This window comes from Spinacia oleracea, chromosome 5 (assembly GCF_020520425.1).
Source record: "Spinacia oleracea cultivar Varoflay chromosome 5, BTI_SOV_V1, whole genome shotgun sequence".
In the NCBI taxonomy this organism is placed as follows: domain Eukaryota; kingdom Viridiplantae; phylum Streptophyta; class Magnoliopsida; order Caryophyllales; family Amaranthaceae; genus Spinacia; species Spinacia oleracea.
This window is the reverse complement of record NC_079491.1, coordinates 15,808,890-15,834,184: the sequence shown is the minus strand read 5'-3', so window position 1 is coordinate 15,834,184 and position 25,295 is coordinate 15,808,890. Positions and strand designations below refer to the sequence as shown.

General features: G+C 34.9%; 1 protein-coding gene and 1 long non-coding RNA gene across 3 annotated transcripts; both read right to left on the bottom strand.

Moving 5' to 3' along the window:
* Positions 1 to 6,985: 6,985 nt before the first annotated feature.
* On the bottom strand, positions 6,986 to 13,296 carry LOC110784638 (transcription factor BC1). Of its 2 annotated transcripts, XM_021989095.2 has the most exons (8): positions 12,806 to 13,295; positions 12,561 to 12,719; positions 12,247 to 12,312; positions 12,067 to 12,135; positions 10,879 to 10,962; positions 10,570 to 10,788; positions 8,920 to 9,058; positions 6,986 to 7,450 (listed from the first exon to the last, which is right to left on the bottom strand). In XM_021989095.2, exons 1-7 carry the CDS (start codon positions 13,139 to 13,141, stop codon positions 8,954 to 8,956), a joined length of 1,038 nt encoding a protein of 345 aa, XP_021844787.1. In that variant the 5' UTR covers positions 13,142 to 13,295; the 3' UTR covers positions 6,986 to 7,450; positions 8,920 to 8,953. The 2 variants fall into 2 exon arrangements, with proteins under 2 accessions (XP_021844787.1, XP_021844788.1); XM_021989096.2 differs by lacking the exon at positions 8,920 to 9,058 and having other exon boundaries at positions 12,806 to 13,296.
* A 2,818-nt stretch (positions 13,297 to 16,114) lies between these two features.
* LOC130460844 (uncharacterized) lies at positions 16,115 to 20,678 on the bottom strand. Its single transcript, XR_008921008.1, has 7 exons — positions 20,260 to 20,678; positions 19,536 to 19,574; positions 19,243 to 19,330; positions 18,726 to 18,766; positions 17,148 to 17,229; positions 16,921 to 17,049; positions 16,115 to 16,603 (listed from the first exon to the last, which is right to left on the bottom strand). It is a non-coding gene; the product is annotated as an uncharacterized lncRNA (long non-coding RNA).
* Between the last annotated feature and the right edge of the window lie 4,617 nt (positions 20,679 to 25,295).

The following is a 25,295-nucleotide window of genomic DNA, read 5'->3' as shown; positions in this document are numbered from 1 at the left end:
CGGAACTTCCCTTCCTGGAGCGCGTGCTTCAAGGCGAAGATGGCCACGTCTGGCTGCAAGTTTGGTATGTTTGTTGATTCCTTCATGAATCTGGCCATGAATTCTCTCAGACTTTCGTCTCTTTCTTGTTGGATTGAGGTCCGTTCTGCTGTGGTTCGCTCGGGGCGATTGTTGCTCACGAACTGTGTGCAGAATCTCTTTTTCAGCTTTTTCCAGCTCTTGATCGATCCCTTCGGCAGCGATCTAAACCACTCTCCCGCCACTCCGGTTAGCGTGGTTGGGAAATATTTACACCAACATGCTTCGGAGTAGGGACTCAAGAACATTTGTTGCTCGTAGGAGATGACATGATCCCTCGGATCTGTGATTCCGCTGTAGGTCAGGTGCGCTGGCAGTCTTACCTTCGGTATTTCTTCCATGATCAGCTCGTCCGAGAAAGGGGATGACGTGGGGGTCATGATTCTTTTCCCGAGTCTAGCCCTGATGCCTTCGTTTGCCGAGGTTCCGTGATTAGAACGTTCGGGCGTACGATGGGGGCTAGGGGTTCGATCATGCCTCCTGTCTCTTCTTCTCTCTCGGCTACTGACCTCGGGTCGTTCGCCAGATCTGCTTGGCTCGCCCACCCCGAGTCTCGTATGGATCGAGGGTCTTAACCTTGAGTGGACCGAGGGCCTCAACCTGCTGAGCACCGAGCTTCGGACCCGAGTGTTACGAGTAGTCGATTCGCTTTGGAGAGCTGTTGGAGTAGGCGATGGTCTCGCAAACCAATCTGGTTGCTGTTGTGCCCTTTTTTGGGTGTCCCACGTGCTTTCCATCCACCTCGACGTCAAGTGTGTACCTGTCAAGGGAAGGAGTTCTCGTTCGGGTCTGGACACTTCCGCACTGGGTGGCTCGTTCAGCCTTCGCCTGGTCCTCCTCTCTTCTCTGCGGTCATTTGCCAGTCCTTGCTGCTTCTCATTGAAGAGGAAGTTTTGCATGATGGTCATGGCCGCAGTGAGCTCTTCCCTAGTTGGAATCGGAGGTCCTGCATTTGTGGCGGTCGTAGCTCTGCTTGGCTGTGACCTCGCCATCGATTGAGGGTGCCCCTCTTGGTCAGATTCTGAATCTGACCGCACCATCATATCGTCGTCATTGTTGTTAACAACATCATTCACCATTTTCGCGGAAAGAGGTGATTGATGTCTTTCAAAGGCTTTGAAGTGTTCTTCCCCACAGACGGCGCCAAATTGTTCCGGTGTTGTAAAGATGGAAACAATGGGCTTCGAATGAAGGCCCTTTTGTATGTGTTGAAGATCTTGCTTGTTTGAATGAGTGGAGTCCGAATTCACCTGCACAAGAGCAAAGTCACTAGCCTCGGGGGTGTTTCCGAGGAAAGCCCCTCCGATGCCTAAGTAAGAACGATGCTCGGATTCTAGAGAGAAGTTCTCTAGAAGAGTAGTCTTAAGGCGGTAAATTGGACGTACCTTGAGGTGTGAGCCTTGGCGGCCTATTTATAGTGTTTGCATAATAAATGCCCATAGGTCATTTATTGCTATTGGGCCTTGGGCCTTAATGGATGGCTGAATAGCCACTGGTAGGTTCGATGTTGTTGTTTAGAGCCATTGGGCTTTGGACTTAGTGGCCCAATTGAGAGTCAATTGGGAGCCCAAACAATCTATATAAACACCAAAAATGTCCAATCAAAAAGAATAATCTGTAAAGAAGAAAAGAGTCTTGTGATTCCAAGTGTTCAACGAATTCATTCCCCAGGTACAATTATATTGAAAGGAACTAGTTTATTGCCCGTGCGATGCACGATTGTAAAATAATTATTTGATGCAAAATAATTCTACTCTTAGTTATGCAGTCCATATAAATTAATTGAACTTTTATAGTTAATCAATCAATATGGTAATAATAATTAAAAAGTCCTATATAAAAGTTCCAGTTTTTGGTAAATAACTCTTTTTTTTTATAGAGACCTTTTAAGTTTGAAATCGTAATTTAAATCATTAATCAACTTTATCAGTTTAGCGTTTAATTATTTCAATCTAAAGTTCAAACCAATATCCAATCTACTTAAGACAAAATAATTTCCTACCGGTCTTTAAGACACATTATACAGTTAAAAAAAGATGACGAAGTTAGACATAACTATTAATCAACATATGACACCAACCAGAACATTACAAATTTAAGCGCATCCTCTTAATACAGGAAGTTCAAAAGAAGTTAACTGCTGAAATCCTAAATACAATTTTCCTAAAAGCAATAACACTATTTTTTACTCATGCAACGCTATATAAAGTAAAAGTTCATGTGAAAAGTAGAATACCACCCCATTGATAACCTATTATAGACAAAAAATAACTTATACACAAATCTTAAATAGTTACATTCTTATCTCATCTTATGGGCAAATCTTTATAGAACAATAATTTTTAATTTTGTTGTTGAGGGTAGGAGCTCTTCCCCCTCTAGTATAACTCCATGATCCTCTAGAGGCTCTTGGTTATTTTCTGGAATAGGGTCAGAGAGGTGGAGTTGCATAGAACAACAAAAAAGATGTCACCTGTCATCGCTACTATAAGTAAAAATGACCCACTAACCGAGATATTCACACAAAGCTCTTCTCCGAAATGGAATGGAAGGAACCTACTCGAGCATCAACAATAGCTCGAGGAAATGTTAGAAAAACTCTTAATATCCAAGAGTTACGGCTCAAAAGAAAATAACTAAATGTCCACAATGCATTAACTAATGATTTTGGTCATTTTACTTCATAAGTACTATGTTGTTTTCAAAATCATATACTTCGTACAAATTTTGGTGCTTTCAAAATCATATACTTCGTACAAAATCATATACTATGTTGATAATTGAAATTTGTTCAAAATCATTATAATTGTCATACAATCTCACAATATAAACTAATCTATCAGTACAGCAAAAAAAAAATCGATATAAACTAATTAAATCTAATTCAAGTTCCTTGCTATCCTCGGTTAACTAACTTTGACATGGAGCAACTTTTAGTGACTGAAAGAACACACAAATTATAAAATTTAATTATGAATGATTTAAGTTGTACCCTCACATTTGCTTTAGATTGCATGCATATCTTAAAGGAAAAACTTATTCTAAGCTACCAACATACTTAGGGGGCATTTGGTTCACACGGGGTAAAGGGAATGGAATCAAGAAAGGGAAAGAAAGAGAATGGGAATGAATCCCTTTGATTTAAAAAGTTGTTTGGGTTATTTTCATTCTATACTCCTTATTACATCTCTTTCTTTCTGCTCCACCCCATGAGGCCGTCGCCGCTTTCTTCGCCGCGTTCTTCACCCTTGCAGCGCCGGCTTCTTCTTCTCTCGCTGCCTTCTTCACCCATGCAGCGCCGCCGCCTTCCCATCATCACCCTTGCAGCGCCGCCGCCTTCCCATCATCACCCTCGCAGAGTCGCAGCGCCGCCTCCTTCCCCTTCACGCCGCCTTCCTCTTCTTCACCATCGCGTTGCCTCCCCTTCTTCACCATCGCGCCACCGCCTTCACCTTCATTTCTCTCTACTAATTTGAGGTTTTAATGGTAAAATTCGACCATAAAAACTCCGGATCTGGAGTTTTCATGGTCGAATTTGACCATTGAAGCCATGATTAAGATAAAAAGGTAATATTTCATGGTTTTCGGGTATTTTGGACGGTGGGTGGAGTTTTTTTGGGTGGACAATGTGTGGCGGTTGGTGGTCGGGTTGCAGTTTCGATGACGGTGGTGGTTGCGTGGTGGTGAGGGGTGGTTGTGTGGAGGTTTCGTCGTGGTGAGGGGTGGTTGCGTGGTGGTTTCATGGTGGTATCAGGTGGGTGCGAGGTGGATGGAGAGGCGGCGGTGCGGCGAGGGAGAAGGTGAGTGGGTGGGGTAAGGTGGATGGGTCGCCGGTAAAGGTGGTTCAGATGGTGGTGGTTGTGTTATAATGTTGGTCAATGGTGGTCAACGATTTTGGGTGGTGAGGAAGGAATGGGAATCGAAATACCTGGGGGGGGTGGGGTTTCAATGTAGAGGATTTATGGGGTAAGTGAATCAGAAAAAAGGGTAAAGGGAATGACAAAACATGCTTAACAAACAACAACAAAGGGAATCATACTAGTTGATTCCCTTTCCCTTTGATGAAGACCCCCAACCAAAGGCCCCCTTAAGATACTGTAAGGATGAATGAATTAACACCTATTAGCTTAGAAGAACATGAAATACAATAGTATATAACACACTAACTAAACACATGCATAGTTGATTAGTTGATGCAAGTACTCATCAAATACCTTGAAAAAGTTACTAAGCTGTGTTCAAGTCTTCGGGTCCTAAGGCAGCCAACAAAACATGCTAGAAGGAGGGTCTTGATAGTTCTATAATAAATCATATCCCTGAAACTGAAAGTAATTCAATGATAATTTAAACATTTTCTCGCCAACCTCAAACACAATTAATAAGCTGAGATATTAAGAATTGAAATTAAATTACTTTACAAATGCAAATTGGAGCCTATACGCAGAGTCTCTGAATTGCACAAGTTAGATTATAAAAAACACACTAACCAAATTGAAAAGAAATACATTAACTACGAATTTGCCATACTGATGTTGACACTAAGAGGCAAAATGGCAAATGTGTTCCATCTCCATTATCCTATTGGCTCTTCTCCACTATAATAGAGTCCTTAGCTACTCCAAACATACGATGGCTGCCAAATAATATATGCATTTCTACTAACAAATTCAGCCGAATCTATATTTTAACTATAATGAGACATAGCTTGGTCAATACTTCTAAAACAGAAGTGGAACATCCATCCAAGAAACCAAGACCCTTGTTCATAAAAGTTCCCCAGACAATATTAACCAACACCATTATTATGACAACTAATTAAAGAAACCCCACAAAAAAAAACAAAAAAACAAATTGAATAAACACTTGCGTTTTCAAAACCAAATTGAGGAAGCTCAAAAGTCCTAGGAAAATTAAGATGAGCAAATCCACATTAAGGAAAGAAATACAGAAACATAGAGAAAATTTAAATCTTGAAACAAACTGTGCTGATTTGAACAGGAGTTAATGAACTGGACGAATCTGCCGCCATTGAACTATTGAAGTTTCTCCAAGAACTGCATTAATCGTAACTTTAAAAGTACCTGAAAATTATAAAAATACAAATTCAATTAATCACGACAATTTTTTCGTAAAACAGAGAAAACTATGCAGAACAAAACAAATAATAGCATGATAAATTCACACTCAATTGAACATCTAGATCTTGTCCTCCTTAAGAGTGTTAAATAGAGTTGGGACTGGAAATTAATTTATTAATGGAGGCTATTAAAGATAGGAAGAAGATGTTGGGATCGATTTGAAGGGGGAAATTGGAGTTTGATTCTAGTTCGTGGTTCAATTGGTGGTTAATGTGAGGCTTCTTTTAGTTTAATGCACAATCTAGATTCTCCAATTCTAATTGACGGTGAAATGAAAGACTTTTGATATTCAAGAATCGTAAATTTGAAGGATTATTGATGAGGAGGATGAAGTGGAATTGAGTGATTATTAATGAAAAGGAATATGAAGTGCAACAGAATGGGAATGGAAATGGGGAAGGAGTATTCAACCGGTGCTCCCAGAAGCCCAGGACCAGGATTTTTTTTTTCTTTTGGAAAAGAAAGCAAGGAGATGGTACACGTGTCATTGTAATGGGTGTGGAAAAGAAAGCAAGGAGATGGTACACGTGTCATTGTAATGGGTATGTTTTTTTTTAAAATACTAGGTATAGATTTGGCCTCTTAGTCTTTCCATCTATGTACCCAAGCTTGTTCCTTGAACCTAGTGCCATTATGATGCTCCTCGTCCAGTTTAGATAGTTTTTCCCATTGAAAATGATGATTCCAAGCTGCTGATTTGAGCTACTATGGTTAGAGTTTGCCAAGTAGTAAGGGTCTGCATATGCATTCCCACTTTGGTTTGCATCAGATTCACTAGAATCTGGCATTTTGATTGCATAAAGATCTAACCTTTTAAGAAAATATTGGTTTTGTTAGTAATTATTGAGTGTTTTTTGCTCTGATACCATGTAAAAATAGAAGTTTTAGAAAGCTTTTACAGCAAACTTGTTGCTTTCATTTCATTCCTTTTGTTTTGTTAATACACTGATTTTGTGTACCAACTCTCTTGTTGGCTGCGTACACCAATCGAGCATATATTTATTTTCTCATTACAATCCCTATAAATATTCTAACCTAGGTAAACAACCAACTAAAAGAGGACATCACATCAACCAATAAGGTCAATGAAACATTGCCACGGAACAACAAGTACACTGGTCACATGAATAACATGTGATAGTGTGTACTATCTATTTTCTACACAACTTCTGCCATTAGCCAGTAAATTTTGCAGCTACCAAATCGAATCTAGTTGAATCTGACCACTAGCTAATGCAGATGATGCTACAAAGATTGAATCTAAGGATTCGCATAAAGGAAACTCGTTTTACATGTTGTTAAAATCTGTATTTTAATCTCGATCCTACAATTCCACAATTCAAAAACACGCCACTAGTCCAAATTTTTTAAGTATGGTCATAATGTTTGTAGGATCTTATACTCCTTTGTTTCTTTGTGTTGTTCTTCTTTAAAATTTGTATAGATTCTAAGCAAATAAAATACAGAGTATAATACTAATCTCAATAATATCTATATGTTGAACTTCTGGTTAAATTAAAGAAATATCTTAAGAATAGTTCTCATGTTAGAAATAATTACGTGGGATTACATGTATGGCCGTATATGTATAAAATTTATTTTGAAGTTAGTCTATAAAAGTTATCGATTTTATGTTTTAGTATATTGGACATAACTTATATATCTCAATTTATTTTAAAAAAAGTAGAATGAAGGTTAAAAGTAAAAAGAAGAGATGAAATCAATTTAAAAAAGTAAGTCGTTGTAATTTGGATAAGTAATCCATAATATATAGAACAAATAACTAGGTACATTTTATTTTTTGAAGGGAAACTAGGTACATTGAATACAATAGACAAAATAAAATTAAAATTTTGTCCAATCGTAGTTAGGTTCTAAGTGAAACAAGTTTCTAAAACTATTTTTGGTGACAGAATTTTGATAGTTAAATTGGAACATAAACAAGGATCTCCAAAAGATATGGGTGGGTCCTTATTTGGTTGGATATGGTCTGTCCTTTATTTTATGTTCTCTCTATTTTTTCAACAATAATCTTTTTACATTTTCCTAAATAATGTTTTTGTAAACCAAGAATCATAGCCAATTAATTTGGAGCACAAGAATTTCATCTTCTTCTTCTTCAATTCTATCTGAGCTGACACAAAGGAAACAGAATTCTTCTTTGTGTTTTCTGAACATTATGTCTCTTCAATTCCCGTAGCTAGCTTGCATTCTTGGCATCTCCTTCTTCTTAACTGGAATCACAATAAAGGAGGATGTGATCAATATAAAGTAGAGGGCGAAAAAGATTCATTAATAATGCAACTTGCTTTATGTTTGAGTGATCGATCAGTTTTTCGAGGGTGTCCGTAATGCACCTGGATGTTGTACGTGTTATATATCCACTCACATCAGAATTTCTTTTTAGTGCGAATGAGTCATAAGATCAATACAAATTACAATTGGATGACGGAAGATTCAAATTTGTGATCTGTCGGAAATAAGTAGTCATTTGTTCTCGAATTTGTGTAAAAGTGTTTGACAAATAGTTATCAGCCCATAGACAATTAGTATGTAAAATGGCCAATCTTTTTCTCAAACCCCTCTTTTTCAAACCTCTAAATACAACACGCTCCTATATTAAGTTTTTCAAATTTGTGATATAACAAAAATCTTAAGTAGTCATTTAATTTCTAGTGACTCAAAGTCTCTTTGTGACCATACATGTCCGTTGTCCAACATGTCTCCAAAACATTTTGGCAACAATGTGTTTAAATTTGATCATAAGTTCGGTATATTTTTATATTATATTGTTTTATTCCCAAAATAAAATATTTTGCAACTTGATACACGGTAATATTAATATGACAAAATAAGAAAGCAACAAATGGAAATTTTCATGATAACATACATGTCCATAAAATATATTTTTTATATTTTGGTTGGAGGTTTGGTATTAGGAGGAGCAAGCTTGGGCCCCTAACATGGCTTGATTGCTTGATGCTAGCCTTAACTCCAAACAAGGAAGACATGCCCTCTCCCCCTTAACCTACCCCTACCCCTACCCCTACCCCTTATTAGTGCTCAATTATAATGAGTCCTAGCATGGGAACATAACTTGATCACATTACTTTACTTCCTCCGTCCCATAATACTCGCACCGGTTTGACCGGTGCGAAGTTTAAGACACTTAAATTGACTTATTAATTTAATGAGAGTTAGTTGATAGTGGCGTATTTTTTTTTTAATATAGTTAATAGGAAATGTGTGAAAAGTGGAGAGTGCTGAGTGGGGGATGTGAATTTTTAAATGATTTTTTGTAGGGAGTAATGGTGTAGGTGGGTTAGTATGTAAGTGTGAAAAATAATATAATATTGGTAAAAAGTTCTATTTATAGAAGCGGTGCAAGTACTGGGACGGTCCAGAAAGGAAAACGGTGCAAGTATTAGGGGACGGAATCAAATAATATAATCTTAAAAAGAAACGAGAGACCATAGTGTCCCATGGCGAAATCAGAAAAATATTAATCACGGCATCAAAACCCCTTTCGACCACCCTTTACTCCACACTTGACTATACATGTTCCGAAATCAATCATCAAAAAACTTCTTGACTCGTCACTGGTTTTTTCTAACGTACTGGCTATATAAGTGATAACTTTCTAGTCTCTAGAAAGGTAAATGCATGCATGCATGCATGTAATTTATGATAGTAATTAACTTACATTGGTTCTAGATAGTAAAAGAGGTTTCTACTTTCTAGTAAGAATTATGATATTCTACTGGAAGGAATCCAAGTTGATTGATAATGCTTTGTTGTTGCTGCTGCTCATTTACTCCTCCCCAATATAAACTTCCAACATCCTGAAAATGATATGTAAATTTATTCAATATTATTAAATCAAACAATTCCAAAATTATTTTGGCCTACTACCTATATTATGTTAGACATTTGTGGTCCTTCTAAAACAAAAACAAAAATTTGGCCTACTTGGCTACTGTTTAAACTGCCTACTACCCAAACTACCAAATACACATTGAGCAAAAGACCCTTTTAGTTTTAACCCGATTTACTATACTCCATTTAGTTTTAACCCGATTTACTATACTCCATTTTAAATTTTATTTCCCAAACTAGTTATTATTTTGATTTTAACTAGCTATCTTTTAATTTTGTTTTTAAAGAAAAACCAATGAACCGGTCTAAGTTTTTTTTTTATACTGAACTGGTTTGAGCTTTTTTAATATAGTGAACCGGTTTGAATTTTTTTTTAATAGTGAACCGGTTTGATATATTTTTTTAAAATAGTGAACCGGTTTGATTTTTTTTTTTTTTTTTTTTTTTAAGTAGCTAGTGAACCGGTTTGAGTTTTTTTTTTTAATAGTGAAGCAGTTTGGTTTGAGTATTTAAAAATAAAAATAAAAACCGATTTGGGTTTTAAATAGCCTCAAATCCTCAATTGTCTACTTGATCATACTTGATAATATTTGAATTTGTACATTCTTTCGTTCATTACTCTATTTATGTCATTTATTTTTTCTTGAGTATCGAGTTCTACTGGGAATACAGGTTGCTTGGGACGAATATTAGGGACAATGGTTAGTTATGGAGTTTTCATATTTAAGTTTACGAAGTTCTTAAATTTAAGTTTAAAGGTTTTAATGTTTCTTAATTTCTTTTTAGTCAAAAGTTAAAAAAATTTTATAAAACCGCACTTAGAAAACCGCACTAAAAAAAACGGTTTACTACATATATATTAATTAAAAATAAAAATAAAAAAACAAACCAGTTTAATGGTTTTTTTATTGTCTCAAAGTCAAAATAGTCATTTTGGTAAATAAATAGTACGGAGTAGCTAGTTTGGGAAATAGAATTCAAAAGTAGTCATTTTGGTAAATAAAATTTTAAAATTAGTCAGTTTGGTAAAATATCCTAGATTTATGGCATGAACCTGAGAGACTTGAAATGTACGGAGTATAGTGAATAGCAAATACCGTATCTTAAGATGATGACAGCTAAACTAGTAAAAAAAAAATCCATAAACAAGCTTTTTAACCCCATTATTGCATTTACAACCATTGATCTAAGAAATGGAACATCAATTTTCTTTTTTATTTTAGGAAATGAAGAGGATCCCTATTACGAGAGACTTCGCAAGTGGGCCGAACTTAAAGAAACACTTGGGTACTAATTTAAAATGTGTCAAAATTTTCCAATAGTAAGTTAAAATTTAAAATGGTCCCTCCTAAAAGTTCCAAATGATTAATTTGGTCCTGGGCTCTTAGTCTCTTACTGTAAATAGTAAAATGTTAGTTTCAAGATTTGAGCAAATCGTTTTCAAAGTAGTTAAAATAATGTTATTTTTTAACAGTACCTGTAAAGGAAGCAAACTTGGCTTCTCTTCTTGTTGAACTAAACTGGCTGATCTATCAGCCATAGATCTAGGAAAGGTGGGTGTCGTCGTAGCCGAGCTCGTGGCCGTGGCCGAGCAGCTCATTGGATTTGTGGTTGCAAATGCTTGAGATGGATCGATGCCGTTGCTGGTGGCTTGTTGCATCATTGGCACTTGTAATGCCATCCCATTGTTTACAGCCTAAATTTTCATGACATTTCAAAATTATCACAATAAGAAGAAGAAAATAAATGTTACATTTACATTTCATAGTAAATAAGTTTACAGTACCTGAGTTCCATACATCATTGGATCATCTATTAATCCAAAATTATATGCCATGGGGTCCAAAGAAGCAAGCTTTAGTGACAAAAACTGGAGAAAAAACAGTGAAACAAAGATTAAATTATGGTTACATTTGTTTCAGGTGCAAGTCACAAACGCTATATAAATTACAAACTATGGGAAAAAACATTCGAAAATGTGATTTATCGTATACAGTTTTTAAATCTTAACCACTAGGTCAACACAGGGTACTAGTACAGTAGTACGTCCTCATTGGTAATTTACGGGTACATTTCCCAAGGAAAATCCACAGTAATTAATTGAAAGAAAGAACAGTGATATATACTATATGCAGCTATTATATACAAACACCAAGAAAGATACTTAAACAATATTCGTTGAAATCATAATTTGTACTTCCAACTTTTTTGCACAAATTATTAGATGGTCTAAAACTAGCATACCTTCTCCAGTTTCAATCAATGAATTATACTTAATTGTACGGTACAAGTTTTAATGATTGCATTTTCTAACAATTTTTGTACACAATTTGTCAAAAATGCGAAGGGTAACGAGAGAGTCCGACCCGATACAACTTGAATATGTGACTGAAAGTGACCACTAATGTAGAAAAATTCACAATGATTTTATTTTAAAGATAATCATTGTTAGTTTGTTAGCTTTTGAGGTAGCGGGTAGCGTTTGACAATTCTATATTAAAGTTTTAAATAATATTTCAGCTTTTATTTTATTTTATAATATCAACTGCTATTTTTACCGAACACTCATATCAGTTACCAGCTACTTTGATCGCTAACCGTTACCCGCTACTATTAACCGCCACCCGCTACGCCAACTGCTACACGCTACTCAACTGCTACCCGCTACCTGCTACTTTTGCCGAACAGGGCCAACAGTGTAACGGCAGGAAATTTCTAACTTGACGAAACTCGTTATGGTTAATCTGTTATAATAGTCGTTTCCGAAAAATATAATCATTTGAGAATCATTAGTGTTTGACATATACTATTACTTGTTTTGTTTTGGAACTTGGAAGTCAAGGTTTAATAGTGTGTATGCATGTACAAATAGTTATCTTAATGAAATCATTATATTATACTCCGTAATGATTATCATCAACTTGGCTAATTGATTAACATAAAAAATAATTAGAGGGAAATTAAATATAAATACCTCAACTTGATTTTGCAAGGACTGGACATAATTGATAATCTCATCCAACATGAGGGCCTTCCCAGTGACCTATGTATCAACCAAGACATAATGACGTACGAACATGTCAATTAAACAACTTACACAAATAGATTATAAAAATAACAAGAGTATGGCACAAATGATATTAATTAAGCCTACCTTGTCACAACCTGGAACAAGAGCTTGTAACATCTTCATTCTCTCACCAATTTTCTCTCTTCTCACCTGTCCCACCACCAAACGTAACATGTTAATTAATTTGTTCGCAAGCTAATTTAAGGACTTGTTCATTATCGTTGTAAGTTTTTTTAGTTTAAAGTTCATTACTAATCATATAAAACTATAAAAAGGTAACGGTAACTTTCTTTTTTATCTTTTTTGGGCAAATAACGTTAAAATCTTTTTAATTTGAGATAAACAAAAAACTGAGAACTGGCCATAATACTAAAAATGAAGGTAAATGACTATTATACCCTTTCAGCAAGGCTGTGACTATCAGTGGCTTGACCCCTCCTTGCTCTAACATGAATGTAACCCTTTGGAGGTTCTTCGTTTGAATTGCTGTCTTTCTTTTCAACTTTCATTGCTGCTTTATCTTCCTTCTGTTTTTTACACTTCACTTGTTTAACCTCCTAAAAAAAATCATAAAGCTCATTGAGAAATATTATCAAACACCTTACTTACATAAGATAAAAACTTCATGTAACCAATGGAATACCTTAGAATTAGCAGAATTTGGGGAAGAACCTTTTCGAGACTTCCTCTTTTTATCAACAGGGACTGAATTTTGAGTCACTTGTTCATCACTATCAGACTTGTCCGCCATTGATAAGCTCTCTGTCCTCTGTTTTTCAGTTACAGAAGAAAGTTCGTTGTCAATGGAGGAATTGATCTCTTTATAATAAAACATCTGGGAATTTTCAGAGGCAGAGTAAAATTGGTTCAAATTGGGAATAAATTCATCTAAAACGCCAGGCGTTTTAATGGCGGAAAAGTTGGACAGAAAAACAGAGTCAGCCAAAAATGAAGCAGGGTATTGCTGAAAAGCTGCCATTGAAGAAAAGCTGTTGTTGGGGTTATTAATGATAATGAAGATAGAAGTCTTTAAGAAAATTATTGCACAAGATTTTGAATTGGATTCTCTGAAAAATGGAGGAGAGAGAAAAGTGAGTGTTTTTCAGTTTGAGGTTCTGAGTAAAGGAAAGGTATCAGGTATATATAAAGTCTGAGAACGAGGAAAAAAACAATACCATCGTTATTCTTGGTTAATTTTATTGCTCAAATAATAAATTAATAAATATTTTTTAAAAAAATCATGCAAAAGAAGGAAAAAAATAGGGTATGGTTTTGACTGGTCCTGTTCTAAAACTCTCTTTCTTATGCTGTGAATAGTTAAGGTTGTATGGGGAAAGGTGGGGGTCTACTTAAGGAAATGATTATAGTATGAACTAGGTTAGTGCCCGTGCAATGCACGATTTTTAAGTTTTTAAAGATATTCGTAATTATTCGATTCTTTAAATGAAGAAGAAAATTATATTGCAACAAATTGACAATGCATAATACACTTTACAATTATTTACAAAAGTGGGGCAATCCCATTAGATTTGCTATTTTATACAACTTGAAGCCAAACTTACTACCAGTTAAAACATCAACCCAGCTTTGATAAAATCTCACAATTATGGACTTGAATTGAATAAGGACCTCAACCCCGTGCATATGTCCAAATGTCCAATAGCACTATAAAAACATATTCCTTCCCTAGTTTTGCTCCACACAATAAGTTAGGTTATTCGTCAAAGTATCAATAAATATAGTAGAGTACTCAAAAATCTTCTCATTACTAAGCAAGAACTTGTTTACCCGTAGACATCAGACTATTAGTATGATGTTCTTCAAATGCTTACCTTAGAAAAAATAGGAAACACAATGGGATCAAAATTTTGATATACATATAGGCCAATATTCTCCAAAGAAGAGTAAACAAATATATCAAAGGGAGTAGAATATAGCTCCAGTGCATTTTATGGTGGTTGGGATCTAATCTAGAATATCTGACTACCATAGGAAAATTACAAACAAAAAGGGGTACTTAAACCATTGAAGGAGATAAAAGGACTCTGAAATCCAACAAATTAAAATTATGGAGGGGAGACAAATGAGACATAGAAGAATTACCCAAGAGAAGGAAGTCAAGAAAATCTCCATACATCAGAAGACGACAACCATAAATCTGGAGAAGTATAGAAAACAAATACTCCAGCCTATCTTCATTAAGCATAGATGTATTAAATAATTAAATGGAACGACATAAGTGTATAATAATCTCAAGTTTCATACATCTTCAAAACAAAATATTAAATATGTATTCCGTCCAAACCCACTTCAAACTATATTGATAAATCCAATCAAAATTCCTCCAATTACTGCAAACTACTGAGTATATTGATAAATCCAATCAAAACTCAAATTTATTCCGGAAACACCGTTACAGACGACATGGACACACCTTGCTACCGCTGACTTAGCCGCCCTCGTCGTTATTCCTATTCAGAACGTCGTCCTCATATCTTTGCCAGAATCTTCTGCTATTCATCTTCACCTACAATGTTCTCAATCAAAAAAATTCAGATCGAAGGAATATTACAAAAATTAAAATTAAAATTGCTTATAATTTAAGATTACCAATTAAAAAACTTACCCATGTCAAAATAGAAAGAACTTTTATCCCATCCTCCAATTCACTCTCAAAAACAAAAAAGATTTCAAATGAAAAAAAAGTTGATAAAACATAAATCAGAATTCAAATAGATTCAAAACAGTACAGTTTCCATAGTGGTAGAACGTGATTACCCACATTCGAGAAATAAACTTGGAGTTCTAATTACCCAAAGCTGCCATTGGAGTTGTTCAAGAGCTGCAACAATCCGAAGTTTAAGCTACCCGAAAATCAAAAATACATAATCAATCATAGCAATTTGTTCGAGAAACAGGAAAAACTAATAAGAATTTGAGCAAAAAAATTACAAGTATTGGAGTAAATTGAATCAGTAACTTCTCGGTTTTCTTCCATGGTTTTTCCATAAAAAACTTTTAAAGCAAGGGAAATTGAAACAGTAGATCTAAAAATCCTAGGAAATAGCAATGGTCACAGCCATAAATTGGTAACTGGCCAGCGTGATTTTAAAAAAATATTGGAAAGCGTAAACGAAGAATAGAAATGACGCAAAAGAGAAGTGAGGGATGTAGGCAGTTTGGGCGGGAAAATATTGGAGGAGAGAGTGACATGTGTATAGTTTGGAGGAAAAGATAATGTCAGCGGTATTTCTTTTAGTAATAGTTATAGACTTTATCATCAACTTTCTTTGATATCTAGAGTTATCCATGCTTATTGCTTAATGATTGGTTGTTATTAATTAAGGGTAGTTTAAGATTAGAATTTGCATGATTAGATGAATATGTGGTGTTTGGACGTAAAAGTTGAAATTACTTGAAAAATAAAAGGTAAAAGTTAAAGTTAACATCATTCATTAGGTATCGGAAAGGATTCCTCGAATAAATAATTAAATATTCGTTACTATTTTTGGATCACTTACGTTGGCTAATCTGACTCTTAAAATAGAGGCAAGAGGTTCGTATGAGCTTACAGAACTAGCGAGCTACTCGAACCCGAATCGGTTAAAGTTCAGATAAAATCGACTCGATTAAGCTTGACTCGAGCTCTTGATCGACTTAGAAATTTAACGAGTCGAGTCGATGAGCAACTCGATACTCGACTCGAAAAGCTCGTAAAAATCTCGATTTATTTATACCATAAAATCAAAGAAAATATTTTGTCCCACATCTCTATGCTATAAGGGAACTCCTTAGCTCAATTTAGTAATTGCATTTTTGTGTCCCCCTATAGAATAGTCTATTTTACCCTCGCTCACAATTGAATTAATAACAAATTTTGCCTTAAATTAAATTAAGAATAATTATATCATAATTGCCATTTTGAAAATAAACTAGTTTCAAGCTCGTGCGATGCACGGAACTCCTTATTATTTTATAGTTTGAACAACCAAAAATATTAAATAGTGCATTTGAATTGCTAAAGGTGACACTAAATTTATCACAAAAAAGTTGGTGTATTTGAAGGCGGGAGATGAAAATTATAAAAATATAACTCATAAAAAGTGAGTGGTTTGTTTTGAAATTTTTCATTTGATTGAATAATAATTTGCATAAGTTACAGGAGTCTTTATTATGTCTAATAGTTACATGGAAGCTAAATCCTTTGTACAATACATAAATAAATTTTTAGAATTACATTGTTTTGAAGTTATCCCAAACTAATAGATAAAATCAAACAGATTAGTTACAATCTAAAAAGTAATACGTCCAATGTGTTTACAACACCTAATATATAAGAAACAAAAATATTTTATCCTTGTGGTGTTGATGTCCTGCATCCACACCCACGAGCCTATTCCTTTGCCATGTCGTTGATGACTCTTATTCTTTTTCCTTTAATCTGCAAAAAAGTGGTATTAGTTTTCCATTTCATACATCAAGCTTTGTCTTGCAAACTCGACATGATTCATATTTCCATCCAAAATCTCTCACGAAGCATTTCGATTTGTGCCTTGCAAGTGTGTGTTATTTGTATATCCTGTGGAACGAATATAGTTTAATTTGTGCAAAATTTTAACTATTACATATCTTATTTCTGGGTTACATAAAGTGTTTTAGAGTCATGTGCAATATTAAAATATCAAATAATTTCCCTTTGAGTGACAACTTATATCTGACATGGAATGAGATTTTAAAAATTAATAAATTCAAAATTACCTGGTTATCTTCTTGTTCCAAATAAATTTGTTGGAGTTCTTTTATGCTTTTGCTATTTTTGCTCATTATCTCCATTTTTGCTTTCTGACTGTGGTATTTGAAATTGTGTAACTTCAGGAATAAGTTCCCCTACATTGTAATTAAAAAATAATTTTAATTTTAATGATAATGATGATGATATGGTTTAACAAATTTGCAGCACTTTGTATGTATTAATATTTTCTTACGCCTTTTTAAAATACCCGACTTCTGCAATATTCAAGTTCCTGTAAATTTTTGTTCCACTTGAAGATCCCAACTGGTAGTTTCCTGTACCAAAAAGATATTTGTATTAGTTACCAATTATATATTTTTTATAGTTAAAAACTATTAATATAGTAACATAATCATTAAGGACTTCTTCACTAGTTCCTTTACATGTCTTGTACTTCAGAAGTAGATTTCCTAAACCACTCAGAGTGTTAAAACTCAAATAAACAATTTTGATGTGCCAACTTTGCAAAGTTTGTAAAACAGTAGGTATTAAGTCCAACCTTGACCAAGCTGCTAACCTTTTGCATATGAGACTAAACTACCATCATATGTATTCATCACAAGTATCATTGGACCAAATGTATCAAGAAGTCTAAAGAATAAAGTATTCAAATTTCTAAACAGAACAGAAAAAGTGTGAATGGAAAATAACAAAACCTTTACAAACACAGAAATAGCATGCTTATGCAAGCAGGATAGACCACAAGCTAAAAACAATAGCTAAGTTTTAAAAATAAAAGGATAAGAGGAACACATAGCATGGAGCCAACCAACAAATATACTAACAGACTCAAGTTTCACTTCAACCACAAGAGAAAACACACATAGAGACCATTACAAACTGAAATGTGAAATAAATGAACTTGAGAAATAGAAATCTGCATACAGAGAAGAAAAACTGATTAAAAAACTTTATGAGCGTAAACAATACACTGATGAGCAGTGTCATATGATTTTATCATTTTGCAGAAATTAATCAGATCATGGCATGACCTTTTATTGCTTGTGCTTGGAGTTGATAAACCAGTTGTTAATATGGTTGAGTTGACAAACGCCAACATCTCATTCACCATATTGAGATACACTCAGACAAAAATTAAAAATCTTATGATTTAAGTATTTTGACTGATAAGAAAATAAGCTCAATAGACAACAACAAATCACTCATTATAATTAATCAATTTATAGTATCCGACAGACTAAATATAAACAGAACAATTCATAGGTCAAAGGTGAAAACCTATACCGGTTCAAAATGTTGTTAAGATGACTCCTATGACATCAAACTCATATAGTGAAGGTTCCTCGAAACTTGAAAGTATAAACGTGTCTCACTGTTTTGGCTTTTGGTATTCAACAATCTGAATAATAGGAATATAGTCTCCCACTTCCTTCAGTTTGTTGAAGGGGCTTATCTTTCATACATCCCCAAGTATGTTCCTAATTGTGGATCAACCATGTTTTGGAAAACGCCTAGAACGTTCATAAGCTAATTCAACCAAAAGAACAACTTCCCTCACATTTAGACTAAGTAAAGACATTATCCATACTAATCCGGCTAATGAGAACTCTTAACCTAACCTATAGCTAGCTAGGGTTTAATTTAAGATTTCAATCATGAATCTCTTTTAAAGACGAAGAAGAATAAAAAAATATCAAATCAGGACCAATACAATGTGAATACGATAATCCCTAAAAGCTTCAAGAATTCAATAAAATAAAAGGTAAGAATAATAGCAGCAAAATTAACAACCCGATTGAGACAATCCTACCTTCAAGGCTTGATATCTTTCTGAAACTCCAAATTTCCAATCTGAAAATTAACCATTAGAAATTGAAAAAAATATGAATAAATAGAGATTCAATCTATCCTAACCCATCAAAATAACCAATTTAAAGTTACTCGAGTCTCGCATATAAAAAAAACCTACAACACACATATCTTTCGATCAAAAATTCCTCCATCAAACAACAACAAATTCTCTTGAACTTCCCTGTTATTAAATAATAGAAGAGTGAACAAACTCCTCCATCAAACAACAACAAAAAACTAATCTGAATGCTTAAACTTCCCTGTACACTCCTCTGGATTCTTTAAACCATAGCCTATGAAACCATTCTAGAACACCAAACATGATTATCACGATTCTCTCCAAACAAACCAAACTATAATAAAATAATGTATAATGTATGAGGTATGAGGTATGAAAACATGAAGAAGCATAACAACATCTCTGAATTATACAAAACATGGTACAAAGCTTAATTTTGATAATTAAAATTACATACGTAGTCCTTGTTATTTTGCCAAGATATGTGATACGTCATTGTCCCTTATAAAGCAAATGCACTAAGCAATTTATCTACAACTTCTACCCTGAAAAAGTTAAAACAAAGGATTAAAAGTTCCCCTGAAAATTAGACAAAAAATTTCTATAAAAAAATTTCTAAAAATCTAAAGCAACCAAAATGTCACAAGTCTGGTCCAAACCCTATGTCTTTCCCCATTAAAATATGGCCAAGTTTACTATGTTCTCTTGTAATCGAACAAATAATAATGCAAATCGTAGAGAAAAATGTACCCAAAATTGCAAATTGAGCATGGAAAATGATTTGTATATCTGAAAAGTTAATCAAAATACAAAACATTAGAAAATTCCTCATGACATTAGACCATAAAATTCTGTAAAACCCTCTTGAACAACATAAATTTCACAAGTCCTATTGATCGAATCCCAAATCTGTTCTCATTAAAATTATCTTAAACTTAACTATTTTCCTCAAGTTCCCGGGAGAGTTTTTTTTCCAAACCTCTGGGGAAGGGGGGACTTGAAATTCAATTAAGGAAGGGGGAAAGGTATACTAAAGATTATAGGAAAATTGAAATGAAAAACTGTGCATAAATCGCAATTTCTATTAGAACATTTGGATTAGTAGTTAACCTTTTCAGTTATTTAGAGACAAATATTTTCCATATTGAAACAGTGAAACGTCACCATTTTTCTTCACCTTCAATCAATTTTTTTCATGCTAAAAATTAAATGGCAACAAATCAATTAAACCAATAATCAGAAAATCAATCACACCCAGAAATTATACTAATTCTTTTGAACCCCAACATCATCTAAGACCGCCGCCGCCGCGGTGTCACCGACGGAAGGACCAAGTAGGCAGAGATTTAACATTTGTTTTTAGATATTTCTATGTCATTGAGATCCAGAACAACCTTTTCATCACTAAAACAAAATTTGACAAAAACATTATTAAAAACACGATTAATTTCATAAAGAAGAGGAAGGAAGTTACCTGATTCTTATTGGAAAATTCAACAGCAAAACCCACCCATACACAACCAAAAGATGAGGCTTCTTGGGTTTTCTTTTTGAAATTAAACTAATAATTTGATATAGGATTCAAGCTTGGAGATAATTGATGGGATGAATCGATGCAATTTGGTTTTTTTGTTGTTTCAGATGTGAAGGTTGAAGGGGAAGGTTGAAGGTTGGAGGAGAGAATGACTTCTTCTGATTTGTCGTTTATCGTTTATGTCTTTGTTATTTAGTTTTTTTTTATAAAAAAATATAATAAAGTTCTGAAATTTTAGGAGGGGGCCACATGGCTCTCCAACCTCCCTGCTATTAAATATTAGAATAGATTAAATAAATTCAACCATATTATTATTGCAATTATACTTTAAGATTAAGTTAAAGTTGGGGATAACATCAATTAACTCATAATTCGCTTTAATCACCTCTCAAGAAGCCAAAAATAAGTAGCATTATATTTGTTTACCATATAAACTAAATCACTCAAAAACACAATACGCCGTATATGTTTCGTTCACCCTTTGTGTGATCTCTAATGTATGACCATGTTAGAGAATTATTATTGGTTGTAGTTGAATAGCTACTAATTATACAAATACAATATTGCTTTCTTTTATAGTTACGATCTTACCATTATCACACACTTGGTGGATCTCAATCTATCATTTCATTTTAAAGTTTTCAGCCTATCCTTTTATTGCTTAATATTTTCAAATTATTTATTAAGTCGTGATAACTAATTAAGTTCTTTATTTTTCTATTATATTTTTTTGTAGAAACTAAAGAGATAGATGAAAATGATGTTCATATGTCATTTACTACTCTGGTCTGTATAACAATTTTTACAAAATAAACGACTTTTCTACTACATTTTTTCAATCATATGTTTTTTATTTTTTATTTTTTTTTGTTAAAATAGATAACTTTATTACCAAAAGGTAAAAAAATACTAGCAAAAACCAAACTCAGAAACAACACACACTAGTTAAGGGGGCACAACTCGCAACCCTAACTAACACACATGCACCCGCGCGCTCGCGCACACACACACAAAACACAGTACCCAGCCTGCATACAAATGCAATAGTTTCGTAAAAACAGCTTGCATCCACCAAAGAAGCATATCATCAGAAACGAACATGCACCCTTAACTGCACGCAGGAGGTCTGCAACCAGACTGCAAAAAGAAGCAGAAGCAGCCTACAGTCAAACACAGAAGTAGAAGCAACAAGAGAATCCCGTCTGCACCCAGAAGTAGAACTTGCACATACCCATCCTACACACAACAGAACAGACAACATCAACCTAACCCAGAAAAAACCAGAAGCAGTAACAGATCTCAATCTGGAACCAGCAAAACACAGAAGTAGAAGATTTAACAGCCCGCAAGTCTGCAACTAGCAGCAAGCATGAACGAAGCGGCAACTGAATATAACCAGGTTGCAACCTTCAAAGAGCACAACAACACAAGCCCGGGAACAACAGAGAGCGCAGAAGCAGAAAAATACAACAGTTACACAGAGCAACCAGACTACACACGACTGAAGTCTGCAAATCAGACTGCAACAGCAGTTCCTATAGCCATCAGATACCACAACTACAGTCAGAGAACAACAAGAGCAAGCAGAAGCAACAAAAATAATCATATGTTATTGCATGTTAAAAATGAGGGAAATAATGCACTAGGTCCAAGTTTGCATTCAATGCATTTAATGCAAAATCTAATAAATGCGATTCAATATTAATTAAACAAATTAATTATTCAGTGAGATCAAGTGATCTCAATGCCTAGCTATTTGTCGCTTCAATTCAAATTGAATTAATAATATTAATTCACAACTTACTATTGACTGAACTCGTAGGGTCACACAAATAGTGCGTGAACGGATCAAGTATTTAGGTGAATATAATATTCAGTAAATACTCAAAATGGATAATCAGAAATGATGGATGTTGGTTTCAGGGGAGCTAAACAAACCACCAAAAAGCAAAGTAGAGAATATTTGCCTGAAACAAAGATATTGCCGGAAGCGAAAATATGGTTCCTATTGAAAATATTATCGGAAATGAAAATATTACCATAATCGGAAATATTACCGGAAACAGGAATATTGTTCGAAATGGAAATATTATCGGAATGAAAAATATTTTCGCAATCAGAAATATTGCTGAAAACGGAAATATTGTCATAATCGGAAATATTGCCGAAAATGGAAATATTGTCAGAATCGAAAATATTGTCGGGACAATTTTTTGTACGAATCGAAAATATTTTTGGAATCAGAAATATTTCCGGAGTCGGAAATCGAATCGGAAACACAAAGCTTGATCCATGAGCCGGAAACATGGGGCAAGGGCCGCATGCAACTCGGCCCATGGAGAACGTGCGTGCCAGCTAAGGCACCAGCGTATGGGCCAGCGCAAGCCATCCCAGCTCCAATGATAGGCCAGCGTACATGGGCCTCTGCCAAGGCAACAACTCAGCGCCAAGGCAGCAAGCGCCAGCGCATGCCCGCGCATGGGCAACTCCAAGGCTTGCAGCCCAGTACGGTTGCTTGTGCGCTAAGACTTGTACAAGTTACTTAGGCCACAATTAGCTGGCTTTTGTTAGGATTAGGACTCTAAAGTGTTTGATTTCTAATAGTTTCCTAATCCCATCCTTATTCTACTATCCTAATCCTAATACAATTGGGTTATGGAAATTCTAAAATATTCCATGCACTATAAATATGAACCTAGGTTGAAATATTTATAACATACTTTTCAACGTACAATTCATTATCACACCAATCCGCACGTGTGACTCTAAATTAAGAGAGAGAATTGTGACTTTGCCAATCACTTGAAAGTGTTTTAAATTTAGATAGTAAAAAAACAATTTGTCCTTTTTATTAAAAAGAAAAAAATAACTAAAAAACAAATAAATTTTACATCACATCGGTGTAGCTTTAAAGCATCATGGATAACTTGTAGCCTCTTAAAACATTTACTGTATACGTGGTGTCATTAAGAATTTGGCGACAAGTAATTGAAAATAGAAGATCTAAAGTTGAGCTAATTTGGTTTGGGTCGACAAGAAATGACTGATTGTTCTATCCATTTTCTACAATGGCTCATTAGCAACATAAAGTTACATCGTCCAATAAAATTAAGTTACATCGTTATATTACACAACGATTCCCTTTCAAACATACAGTAGTATTTTTAAATACTTTTCCTAATTATTGAATTAATACTTCATTTTGTTGGATTCTTTTCCTAAGTGAGGAAGTTTTAGTCTTAAACCATAGAAGTATGACTTTTGCTAGACCAGTCAGTGCAACTTAACATCAACACCATTTTATTATATCCACTATTCCACTCCCTTGAAACAGTCACCGTGAAACATAGAATGGATACGAGCATCTTTTCTCACTTGCCTTTGCTTATTTTCCCAAAATTACTATGCAAACTTAAACTATCATCAGATGATTTTACCAATTACTCCATCTTTTTTTTAATAGTGCATCATATTGACTTTTGCACTATTCATTTGCTAATTTTGACCACGATTATTACTAACATGTAAAGATAAAGGTACAAATGGATAATTGTTTGTACTGTTGAAACTCAATGTTACCCAATTATAATATACTCCCTCCGTCCCTTAATACTTGACCTGTTTTCCTTATCGGGCCGTCCCTTAATACTTGACCTGTTTCTAAAAATGGAAATACTTAACAATATTATATTATTTCTCACTCCGCCCTTATTAACCCACCTACCCCCTACTCCATACAAAAAATAATAAAAAATTCAACCCATACCCTACCCCTTTACACATTTCCCACTAACTACATTAAAATAATACCCCACTATCTATTAAATTAATAAAGTTAATTCAAGTCTCTTAAACTCTGTGCCGGTCAAACCGGGTCGAGTATTAAGGGATGGAGGGAGTATGGGGCAATATTTTAAAACAGGGTATAAATATATATATTTCACGAGAGCAATAAAACACCTATATTATTAATAATACAGTATAAAACAGTTTGTTCCGGGTATGGAACTGGGAGGACATTCCGAAGCACCTTGGTCCTGTCAAGCAGAGCAAACGTGAGCTAACCTCGGGGGTTTAACCGAGGAAACCCCCTCCGATGCCTAAGTCAGCAAATAGATAAGAAGTCTTTAGAGAGGAAATATAGAGAGAAGGTGGAGCAAGTACCGCGTGTAAGAATGTGTCCCATCATGAGTGATGTAGGTGCTATTTATAGGCGTACTATTCTGTACTTTGGCCTATTTGGATGCCGCCACGTGTATGACGGCGATGTACTTTATTCTTTGTCGTTGTCGTTTAGCCTGCGGGTCCTTTCTTGGACTGATGCAACTTTATCTGACTCTGCTCTATGTCCTACATGTGATCTGGGGAGGTTTGATCTGCCTGGGTTGCATATGCTTGGCTTGGGGCTTAGAGTCTTTCTTTGACTTGGGTGTGTCCTGGGTGTCAGAGTTTGCTCTGTCATTAATGTTCTGTCCTCTCTGGATATGACCCCGTACAACTAGTCCCTTAAGAGTAGAGCTGACCTTTTAAGTCAGGTCTGCTCTTTTGTCCTTGATCTGGATATGACCCCGTACAACTAGTCCCTCAAGAGTAGAGCTGACCTTTTAAGTCAGGTCTGCTCTTCTGTCCTTGATCTGGCCTCTTTGGGGCTGCAATGCTTGTTTTGTTGGCTTTTTGCTTTTGTCCTGGTTGTGTATTTTCTTGCTACCAGTCCCTCAAGAGTAGATCTAATTTTTCGAATTAGGTCTTTTTTTTTTTTTTTTTGGGGCGGGCTTTCTTTGGGGTGAATGGTAAGAAATCTTTGGGGATTTTAACCGGCTTTTCCTTGTGCCACGCGTTGCCCATCTGAAGAGTCAATTGGAATCGTCGCTCAATCTGGACCGTCCTTCATCATGCTTAAGTTTAGTTGAACTGAGGTCTACACGTGTCCTTCATCCTGCTTGTGCAACTGTATCGTTGCTCGCATCCTAGCCGTT

Coding starts and splice junctions, on each gene's coding strand:
- LOC110784638 (XM_021989095.2), bottom strand. CDS start 13,141: ATGGCAGCTTTTCAGCAATACCCTGCTTCATTTTTGGCTGACTCTGTT. Junction 12,136..12,246: donor TTGTTCCAGGTTGTGACAAG/GTAGGCTTAATT, acceptor GTTGATACATAG/GTCACTGGGAAGGCCCTCAT. Junction 10,789..10,878: donor CAATGATGTATGGAACTCAG/GTACTGTAAACT, acceptor ATGAAAATTTAG/GCTGTAAACAATGGGATGGC.